This window comes from Dendrobates tinctorius, unplaced genomic scaffold (genome assembly GCF_039654945.1).
Source record: "Dendrobates tinctorius isolate UK_male_01 unplaced genomic scaffold, ASM3965494v1 ptg000104l, whole genome shotgun sequence".
Taxonomy (NCBI): Eukaryota; Metazoa; Chordata; class Amphibia; order Anura; family Dendrobatidae; genus Dendrobates; species Dendrobates tinctorius.
The window spans coordinates 6443433-6453712 of NW_027361772.1; the positions used below are offsets into that span (position 1 = coordinate 6443433).

At 49.1% G+C, this 10280-nt stretch overlaps 1 protein-coding gene across 1 annotated transcript; it reads left to right on the plus strand.

Moving 5' to 3' along the window:
- The first annotated feature begins 408 nt into the window (after positions 1-408).
- On the plus strand, positions 409-5926 carry LOC141100291 (peptidyl-prolyl cis-trans isomerase-like). Its single transcript, XM_073588643.1, has 5 exons — positions 409-566; positions 1763-1793; positions 3543-3631; positions 3976-4148; positions 5585-5926. Exons 1-5 carry the CDS (start codon positions 498-500, stop codon positions 5715-5717), a joined length of 495 nt encoding a protein of 164 aa, XP_073444744.1. The 5' UTR covers positions 409-497; the 3' UTR covers positions 5718-5926.
- Positions 5927-10280: the final 4354 nt, after the last annotated feature.

Genomic DNA, 10280 nt, shown 5'->3' on the forward strand with positions numbered 1-10280 from the left:
CTCTCTCTGGACGGAAGGCCGCGCGTGAAGCCGCCTCACCGGGAGGCTGCAGTGCTCACGCTGCGGCTTCCTGCTACATGTGCGGTAGACGTGGGGGCGGAAGCTGTCACCGGGAGCCCAGTGACCGTGAATGATCGCACACAGGTCTCCGACATTACGGGACGCATCTCTCCCTCGCTCCATCCTCTCCGACGTCCATCACCGCCGCGCGTCACATGCTCACGGCCCCCAGCCACCCCGAATACCGCGCCTTTCCAGACCCCGCCCCCTCACCTTTTAAAAGACCACGCCCTCTTTCGGGACACTCCGATTCCATTGGCTGCCAGACCTTTGATTTCTCGCTGCTGACCAATCGCCAGTGGGCATGTGGGGGTGGAGCTAGCACGCCATATAACAGCCGCGGAGCCGCCCTCTAGAGGTTCTTTTCGGTTGTTATCTCGCACCGAAAGGGCTTGTGGCTGCTCCCAGGGTTCCCGCCGCCTCGCAATCCGCACATCATGGCTCTGCCTAAGGTTTTCTTTGACATCACTGTGAACGATGAGCACATTGGCCGCCTTGTTATTGAGGTAATGATGCTTTTAATATTATTTTTGTATTCGTTCTAATGCACCGGTTACTCATAGACACAATGGGCGGGTCACGTGGTGCGGTATGTAGGGGCGGTCAGGGCTGCCCCCTTACGATCTGGTCGGTGTGAGGCCGTGTGGCGCCTCTAGCAGCGTGCGGATTGCCGTGTCGGCGGATCGGGCAGGAAGCGATTGGATTGGTCTCTGTGCACGCTTTCTCCGCAGTGATGGCGGGCGTCTGTCACCGGTGGAAGCGGGTGTGGCTTGATGCTGGCCCCGCCTTCACCGGGTGGGTGGGGCTTGCGGTGGACGCCATTTTGGGCAGCGCGCTGTATAAGATGTCTGCTTCCCCCGCTGTAGTGCGGCCGCTGTGGCTGGTGGCGCCACTTTCCTCCTCAGCAGTTATGGCCGGTGTCTCGTCACTGACTCTATTACCTAGAATATCAGCCCGGTGCCCTGGCCACTGATGCTCCGTCTCGGCGTGTCCTAAGGGCCAGTGCTGGTCGGGGTGCAGCATCCTGCCCGGTACTGCGACCTTGAGTGGCCGCTCTGCAGCACGTGTGATGGTAATGCAGCTCACCATGACTCCGCCCAGACCGCCAAACAATAGGGCTGCAGCGGAACTACAACTCCCAGCATGCAGTGCCCAGTTATTCTTGGGAACCTAATGGCTTCTGCCATTGTAGCAGAGATGACTGTTGGCCCCGTTGCTTGCTGGGACTTGTAGATCTGCAGTAGCTCAACTTGTAAACCACTCTGCAGCCCTCCCTCCGATGGCAAAGATTGCCAGGTCCCCAAAATTCAGCCCTGACTGGGCAGTGCATGCTGGGAGTTGTAGTTCTGCAGCACATAGGAGTTAACTACTGGATAGGAGGCTTCCCTGCTGTCATTAATGCTGAAGGGAGACCTGTGATAGTGGCCCCCCAATCCTTATGTACAAGTATGGCGGGGTGCACATGGCTGCTGTGCTCTAGAAGCTTCCCTTCCCCCATAGCCTCCGTCCATGTATTCCCGCCCCCCTCCTCAGTCTGACATCCTCTGATGTCGGCCATAGTGTCTTGTCTGCTGATGACCCACAGCCCGAGGCCTCCACCACGCACCTCCGGCCTGTCTGAGCGGCCGCTCCCTCCATTGTACGAGCTCTCTCCACTTCTGCTTTTTTTTTTTTTTATAAGGTTTTGTCTTTTCTTTTGCAGTTGAGGCCAGATGTCGTCCCAAAGACCACAGGTAAGCGGCCATGCTTCTCATTCTTCAGGGTTTTATAGATTTTTTTTTTTTATCATGCATCGACTTGAACATCAGGAGTCACCAGTATATGTCAGTGAGCTCCATCTTACTGGATTCTGCATCTCTTATCCTGTAAAATGACCTTTGATTTGGACATGAGCGAGCTTTAAAGATGGCTCAGGAGATGAGGTGATGGAGCCCACTGACGGACTCATAGCGCCTTATATTATGTCATGTTTGGGAACTTCTATATCAATCATTCGGGTTTCTACTCCCAGTGTTCGGCCTTCAGTCAGTAAAACACGATTTGGCTGTCTTAAAAGATGGGAATCCTATAAAACCCTGTTGCAAAAAAAGCTTTTTAGCTAAAATCTGACACTAGTTGGCCTCCTGTGTTCCTGCCCTGCTCTGTAGTGTGCGATGGGGACACTAGCCTTATGGCTGCATGCAATACCTCATCCCTCCACTGTGAGTGCTGTAATGTGAGGAGCGCCCATGCTTCTGCTGCTCTCCGTTTCGGGGGTCTGATTATTAAAATAGTGGGGGTTTTTGTGCTTGCATCAAAAAATGTAATGGGTTTGATTTCACTAACATGAGGAGCTCAGTTGCCAACACAGATCAGGTAAAGATGCAGACCCCCACCCTGGTGGTAACTGAGGGTTTGATTTTACAATGTGTAAAGGAAAGCCATTTGGAGGGGAACAGGTGTCTAAAATGTAAAACTGCATTACTTGGTGCTCGGTGTTTGTTCTCAAGGGTGAACGGGCCTCTGTATGGGCGGCAGTGCTCATGGCAATCGGTACCCCCTAGTGGTGGCTGCCTGTAGCATGAATGCAGGAGTATTCCCTATAGTTAGTGTATATCTAGGCAAGAAATGGGGACACGAAGCTCAGCAGTTTCCTTGTGCCGGTGGTACTTGCACCCCATTAATCAGTCCATTAATCAGTTGGTATACAATGCTTATTGGCTGTTTTATGCCTTTATTGCTTCTCATTAAGATCTAACAGATTTTGTTGCACTACTAAATTGCAAATGATTTGCGCTAAAAACACTTTGCAGGGGGACAGATTCCAAAATAAGGTTAAGACTTCTCAAGACCAGGTTGGGTAACCCCTGATGATAGGGGGGCAGCACAGGTGCATGATACTGATGATGCAACCACTCACACCTACAATTCATGGTGCTCAGTGTACAACAGTGGGTCCAGTTGCTTATATACACCTTTCCATTGTTTTCTTGCGCTTAAAGGAGATATATTTTGCAAAACCGGCGGATTTTGACTGATTGTCAAAAAACGGACGTGTGAAACAGGCCTGAAGTGAAAAAGTTAGAGGGTTGTCAGTCAAAACTGGCTTCAGACCAGGAAGAGTGTGTATGAGTTGTAAATCCTCCCAGCATTCCACTTCTCTGTATGGATTGAGGCTTCGCCCACTGGATGGCTGCATCTCTGGTCGGGGGGCCACAGCCTTGCTAACTACCACTGGCCAGGGAGTATATATGACTTGTACATGGCCTTCAGTCCTTGGTCTGATACTGTGAATCCCCCTTCTCAGTGCAGACTTGCTGGTTTTGACTTGGACAACCCCTTTAAGGGTCACTATTGGAACTGACTTATACTCCAGAATAAGGTGCAAAGGCTGTGACTCTAACTTCCATCATAGTAAATGAGCCGCCAGGCAGCGGTGCCGGCCTGTCACTACCGCAGTCATCGGATTGTAGGCTTATGTCATGTTCTCTGCTCTTCTCTAGAGAACTTCTTGCAGTTGTGCACTGGGGAGAAAGGCTTTGGCTACAAGGGATCCTGCTTCCATAGGATCATCCCATCCTTTATGTGCCAGGTATGTATGCCAGCTTTAATTTCACCATCACTCCATAGCTGAAAAATTACAGGGGGTGGTCCATAAACATGCAGTGCTCATCTAACCTGTCTGATGTGGTGGTTGGACCCCCAGAGAACTGTCTTCATAATTGAGTGGTGTCTGTGCAGCCAGGCTGCCTATACATGGAGCATCAAAGCCACCTGTCACCCATCCCTTGTGGCCATTCTTGACCTCACCTCCTGAAAGCTATATTCCCTGTGAACATATCTGGGGAGGTCACAACATTCAGACATCTGAGTGATGTGTATTTCGATGATGGCATTAAATCACTGGTTTTGATCTTTTTTTTTCAACCCCTGCAGGGAGGAGACTTCACTCATCACAACGGCACTGGAGGAAAGTCAATCTATGGCGCCAAGTTTGCCGATGAGAACTTCACCCTGAAGCACACTGGACCTGGTATCATGTCTATGGCAAATGCTGGCCCTAACACAAATGGCTCCCAGTTCTTCATCTGCACTGCTAAAACCGAGTGGTGAGTTTCTTCATTCTCAAAGCTTCTTGCAAAGTGACTTTGGCAGTGGACAATCCCACGGGTCAGTGTACTGATCACAGATGGGAACCTGCATGATGGTGGTTTCCTGCCCTAGATAAAGCTTTGATTAACAGTTTGACTAATGAAAATTGTCGGTACATGACCCTCTGTCTGTCGGTACATGACCCTCTGTCTGTCGGTACATGACCCTCTGTCTGTCGGTACATGACCCTCTGTCTGTCGGTACATGACCCTCTGTCTGTCGGTACATGACCCTCTGTCTGTCGGTACATGACCCTCTGTCTGTCGGTACATGACCCTCTGTCTGTCGGTACATGACCCTCTGTCTGTCGGTACATGACCCTCTGTCTGTCGGTACATGACCCTCTGTCTGTCGGTACATGACCCTCTGTCTGTCGGTACATGACCCTCTGTCTGTCGGTACATGACCCTCTGTCTGTCGGTACATGACCCTCTGTCTGTCGGTACATGACCCTCTGTCTGTCGGTACATGACCCTCTGTCTGTCGGTACATGACCCTCTGTCTGTCGGTACATGACCCTCTGTCTGTCGGTACATGACCCTCTGTCTGTCGGTACATGACCCTCTGTCTGTCGGTACATGACCCTCTGTCTGTCGGTACATGACCCTCTGTCTGTCGGTACATGACCCTCTGTCTGTCGGTACATGACCCTCTGTCTGTCGGTACATGACCCTCTGTCTGTCGGTACATGACCCTCTGTCTGTCGGTACATGACCCTCTGTCTGTCGGTACATGACCCTCTGTCTGTCGGTACATGACCCTCTGTCTGTCGGTACATGACCCTCTGTCTGTCGGTACATGACCCTCTGTCTGTCGGTACATGACCCTCTGTCTGTCGGTACATGACCCTCTGTCTGTCGGTACATGACCCTCTGTCTGTCGGTACATGACCCTCTGTCTGTCGGTACATGACCCTCTGTCTGTCGGTACATGACCCTCTGTCTGTCGGTACATGACCCTCTGTCTGTCGGTACATGACCCTCTGTCTGTCGGTACATGACCCTCTGTCTGTCGGTACATGACCCTCTGTCTGTCGGTACATGACCCTCTGTCTGTCGGTACATGACCCTCTGTCTGTCGGTACATGACCCTCTGTCTGTCGGTACATGACCCTCTGTCTGTCGGTACATGACCCTCTGTCTGTCGGTACATGACCCTCTGTCTGTCGGTACATGACCCTCTGTCTGTCGGTACATGACCCTCTGTCTGTCGGTACATGACCCTCTGTCTGTCGGTACATGACCCTCTGTCTGTCGGTACATGACCCTCTGTCTGTCGGTACATGACCCTCTGTCTGTCGGTACATGACCCTCTGTCTGTCGGTACATGACCCTCTGTCTGTCGGTACATGACCCTCTGTCTGTCGGTACATGACCCTCTGTCTCTTATACAGGCTGGACGGAAAGCACGTGGTGTTCGGCAAAGTGGTTGAGGGCTATGACATTGTAAAGAAAATGGAGTCATGTGGCAACAGCAGCGGGAAGACCGCAAAGAAGGTCGTCATTGCCAACTGCGGCCGACTTTAAGGAACTCCTCATCCCTGGTCTTACATCACAAGCATTCCTTACTCCTTTGACAGCTTCGGATTCATTTGGTTATGGGGCTTTGTGGACTGCTGGAGCATAACATTTCACACTGTATCTATTTGTTTTTTTTTGTTCATTTTTCCGTTCATTTTTCCATTAGTTCTGTGATCTGCAGAACACAATCAGATTAAATAAAAAAGAAACAATTACTTGGTCGTGTGAGTTTATTGGGGGGCACTCAGGTCCTCTGACTGCTCTTCTCGGTACACGTTCCAGCTGTCTGCAGCTCAGATATTTTGCACTTGTGTCTATAAAATCTTGATGTCTGGCAACAGCTGTCCAGGTTTCTGCAGTCAGACGGGCTTTATGGGTCTTGCCAGTATGTGAACAATGTGCTATATACTGCAAGTACAGAAGACACCCGTGTTACACGTGTCCTGCCGGCTGCGCTGCTTGTCTCAAGCGGGAAGTGGGCTGCTTGCCAAAAACCAACATACCGTATGGTCCCCAAAGACCCAATTACTATAGGAGGGGTGTCTTATGTACAGGATATTGTGACTTGTTAATGTTCTGTGCATCATTTAAAGGGGCTCACATACAAATTACACTGGGCAGTGGCTGATCCCTAGAATCCCTACCGTTGTTAGGCCGGTTTCACATTTGCGCTTCAGGGCGCAGCGACGGCCGCCACTAAGCCTCTGCCGGTAGGTCCGCTTCCAGGCGCATGATGCTGCATGCGTCCCCTCTCTTTAGCACTGAGGACGCAGGCCATGCGCAGTATGCGTTTGGCAGCGCCTGCGTCCTTTTGACGGTGCGCCGAGCGCAACAAAACTGCAACAGGTTGCGTTTGGCGCTGGTCTTCCCTCTGATGTGTAGGCAGTGGTTCCCTACCCCCATAATCGGTGTGCAATGTCTGCCACTTCTCCCCAAGGTTGTGGTGGTTGGTCCCATTTTGCAGCAGATTAACCAGTATCTTGAATGCCACCCCTTGCATTACCTGCGGTTTTTCTCAATTCCGCAGAGCAATCCGCAGCGTGTGCACACCCCCTTACTCTTCAATTCTCTGAAAATATAGAGACCTTGTATTAGGCCTAAGCAAAAACAAAGATTCAATTTTTCATGGAAAACCCATTAAGTGTAGAATGATCATTTGACAATTACCTTAAGAGGGAGCATCTGTCATTAGAAGTGTCAACCTAAAAGACATTGCTAGTCTTGCAGTTGCCAGATTGTGAGAGGCTGGAGTCTAATGTTTGCTCACTTATGTAGAAAGTATAATGCAGGCAGTATCCAGCGTGTGCACACACCCTTATAACCCTCTTGCAGCTAATGGTCTTGATAAGGCTAGTTTCACACTAGCGTTTATGAGCGCAGCGACGGCCTGCACACGGCCACAGCTAAGCCGCCCCCCCTGCAGTAGCACCGCCCTGCATCCCCTATCTTTATCACAGGGGGCGCAGGCCGTGCGCAGTATGCGTTTGGCGGCACATGCGCCTTTTTGACGGTGCGCCGACGCAACCAAACTGCAGCAGGCTGCGTTTGGCGCAGGTCGGCGCACCGTCAAAAGGACGCATGCGCCGCCGGACACATACTGCTCACGGCCTGCGCCCCCTGTGATAAAGATAGGGGGTGCATGCAGCATCATGCGCCGGTGGGCGGCGCTACCGGCAGGGGGCGGGGCTTAGCGGCGGCCGTGCGCAGGCCGTCGCTGCGCTCACAAACGCTAGTGTGAAACTAGCCTAAGACTATTTTCTATATTCTATAGCAGCCACCATGCATTTACCTATTACAGGCAACTGTTTTAATTCAGACTATTTTCACTTCAGAAATCACAATGTCAACCCTGGAAATGTGAAAAAACCGGGCTGTAGACCAAATGGTATTATAAAAAGATATATTTTTATTTATCAAAACATTAAAAATATGTATATGGCAAGAGAGATGTACATATCAAAAAGGGATGTAAATTACCCATGAGGTTTCTCACAACCAACAACAAGGTTGTAAATGAATACCGCTTCAAAACTGTCTTGTAAAAACACCTACATGAATGGAATACAAAAGACGCTATATAAGGTGTATTTTATAAAAAATTCCCATGAACAGGAATGTGAAATAACCAGTCCAAAAGATGTCATTGTTATAACATACAAAAATGACTGCCGGGGGGACTCCACATCAATCACATGGTACGATTGCTTCATTCTACATGAATATATTTATCATTGTTTCGTGATTATTGCTATACTGCCAGCCTTCAGTACGATGCCTTCAGTTTGAAATTGTGTGCATATGCTGTTATCTTGGGCATATATTCCTTGCCATCCGGTATTCCATATCGCCATTATGGGATGTAACTGCCATTCAAACAGCATTCATATAGGTCTTGCCACAGTTTAGGCACTCGTACATAGCGGTCATTTTTGTATGTTATAACAATGACATCTTTTGGACTGATTATTTCACATTCCTGTTCATGGGAATTTTTTATAAAATACACCTTATATAGCATCTTTTGTATTCCATTCATGTAGGTGTTTTTACAAGACAGTTTTGAAGCGGTGTTCATTTACAACCTCGTTGAAATGTTAATAACCTTGTTGATGGTTGTGAGAAACCATGGGTAATTTACATCCCTTTTTTTGATATGTACATCTCTCTTGCCATACATAATTTTAATGTTTTGATAAATAAAAATATATCTTATAATACCATTTGGTCTACAGCCCGGTTTTTTCACATTTCCAGGGTTGACATTGTGATTTATGAATTGTTGATGGTAATCTATTCATTGTTATAGAGGCATTTTCATAGTGATTTATTTTCACTTCAGGTAAAATCTGCTTCATGTGATCACTAACATTCTGTTAATAGAGCAGCTGCTCACTAAACCAGTTACAGAAACAGATTAAAACATTCCTATTATAAGACAGTGTCACTAGATTTTGGCCACTTGGAGCAGCATAATACTGACTGCCTGAATCCAGTGATGTGTCACTTAGGTGCTCGCTGTAGTTTTGAAAATTATCTGTAGGACATGTAAAATTCTGCAATGTAGTTCCAACTCTCCACTGGCTGGCAGCTTTCTACCTATGCAGTGTACACAAGCTGCCCTTCAGGGCTGGGGTTATATACAGCTCACCGTTCTGTGAGCCTTGAAGACTATCCTATCTAGGACAGTGATGGTGAACCTTTCTGAGACGGTGCCCAAACTGCAACCTAAAACCCAATTATGACCAAGTGCCCCATCATGATCGCCTTCATGCAGAAATGTGCCCATTCCACCACCTCCATTTCCTTCTCCCATCTTTGGCCCTCTCCCCATATCACTGGCAAATGTGTACCACACACTCGGCTGCCACACTCGCCGCCGCACACCGGCAGCTTCCTTTGCTCGCACACATCAAGCGGCGTGGCCACGGCTGGATGACATGATTCAGCTCAGGCATGCGTGCCCTCAGTTCGCCATCACTGGTCAAGGACTTGTGGGACTACAGAGAGCCTGAATATCACTGACCCTTCTGGCTGTCAGTGCTACCAGCAGAGCAATTTTTTAAGCGAAAACTTTTAGGGATACTAATTCCATGGGTTCAAAAGGAACGTCCATTAAGGCTGTAAGGACCAGATTTAGCTCTCGCGGTACTAAATACTCCATTTAACAAGGTATGGAACAAAGCCTTGATCTGGCCTGTAGGTTGTCCCCCCACCACCATTTCAGCCATAAAGATCTATGGGCTGCATTTGAAAGGACAGCCAATCTTTCTGACAACCTTAGAGTGCTGAGGCATCTGAAAGGAAAGTTGCCCCCTGCATTAGCGGAATGGTGGCTAATATGTCATCCCTTGCCACCCTGTCCTTTCACTGGGATTCCAGTCAGTCCAGCCATATCGGGGACCTGGCTGTGCAGGTTGCTGCTGCGGCACGTGTCAGGGCACCAGCACATGTGTCCCAGGTGCCTGCTTTTCTATCCAAGGGAATCTCTGCTCCTATACCATCAAGGGGTCACGGAAGCCTTGGTTATTGCAACAGAAAGCTTAGGGGCGTTGTCCCATAAAGACCACTCGTCAAAGGGGTATTTTCTCTTGAAAGAAGGGGGTAAGGAGTACTTCCTTTCTGGCATCTTCCATTCTTTATTCACTAAGGCCCTGATCATTTAATGGGAAAGTACCTTCACGTCCTCTGGTCTAGGCCTCAGAACATTATATCCTGCACTGACTTCTCAGGCCTAGCGTCTGTAATGCCATGGTGGATCTGACCAATTTCACCAGCCTGTCCACCTCTTTGAGGAAAACAATGGTGTCCTAACTCATCTGATGAGGAGGCACACAAGTCATCCCCGTAGTCCAATTTGGAAGAAATGTCATAACTTGGGGAGGCCTCCCTAACCTTTATCCTTCTCTTTCTGTACCTCTTTCTGGGAGAGGGATCTAAGGGACTCTAATCTCTGCTGTTATGTTGGCCCTTAAGCCGGTGGCAAAGTTAGGGGTCTGTTCTATACAGGATTGACAGAGCCTCTTTGGACAGGAGTCTGGCAACAAGGTCTTAGGGTGGTTTCACATTAGC

Coding starts and splice junctions, on each gene's coding strand:
- LOC141100291 (XM_073588643.1), top strand. CDS start 498: ATGGCTCTGCCTAAGGTTTTCTTTGACATCACTGTGAACGATGAGCAC. Junction 3,632..3,975: donor TCCCATCCTTTATGTGCCAG/GTATGTATGCCA, acceptor CAACCCCTGCAG/GGAGGAGACTTCACTCATCA. Junction 4,149..5,584: donor TGCACTGCTAAAACCGAGTG/GTGAGTTTCTTC, acceptor TCTCTTATACAG/GCTGGACGGAAAGCACGTGG.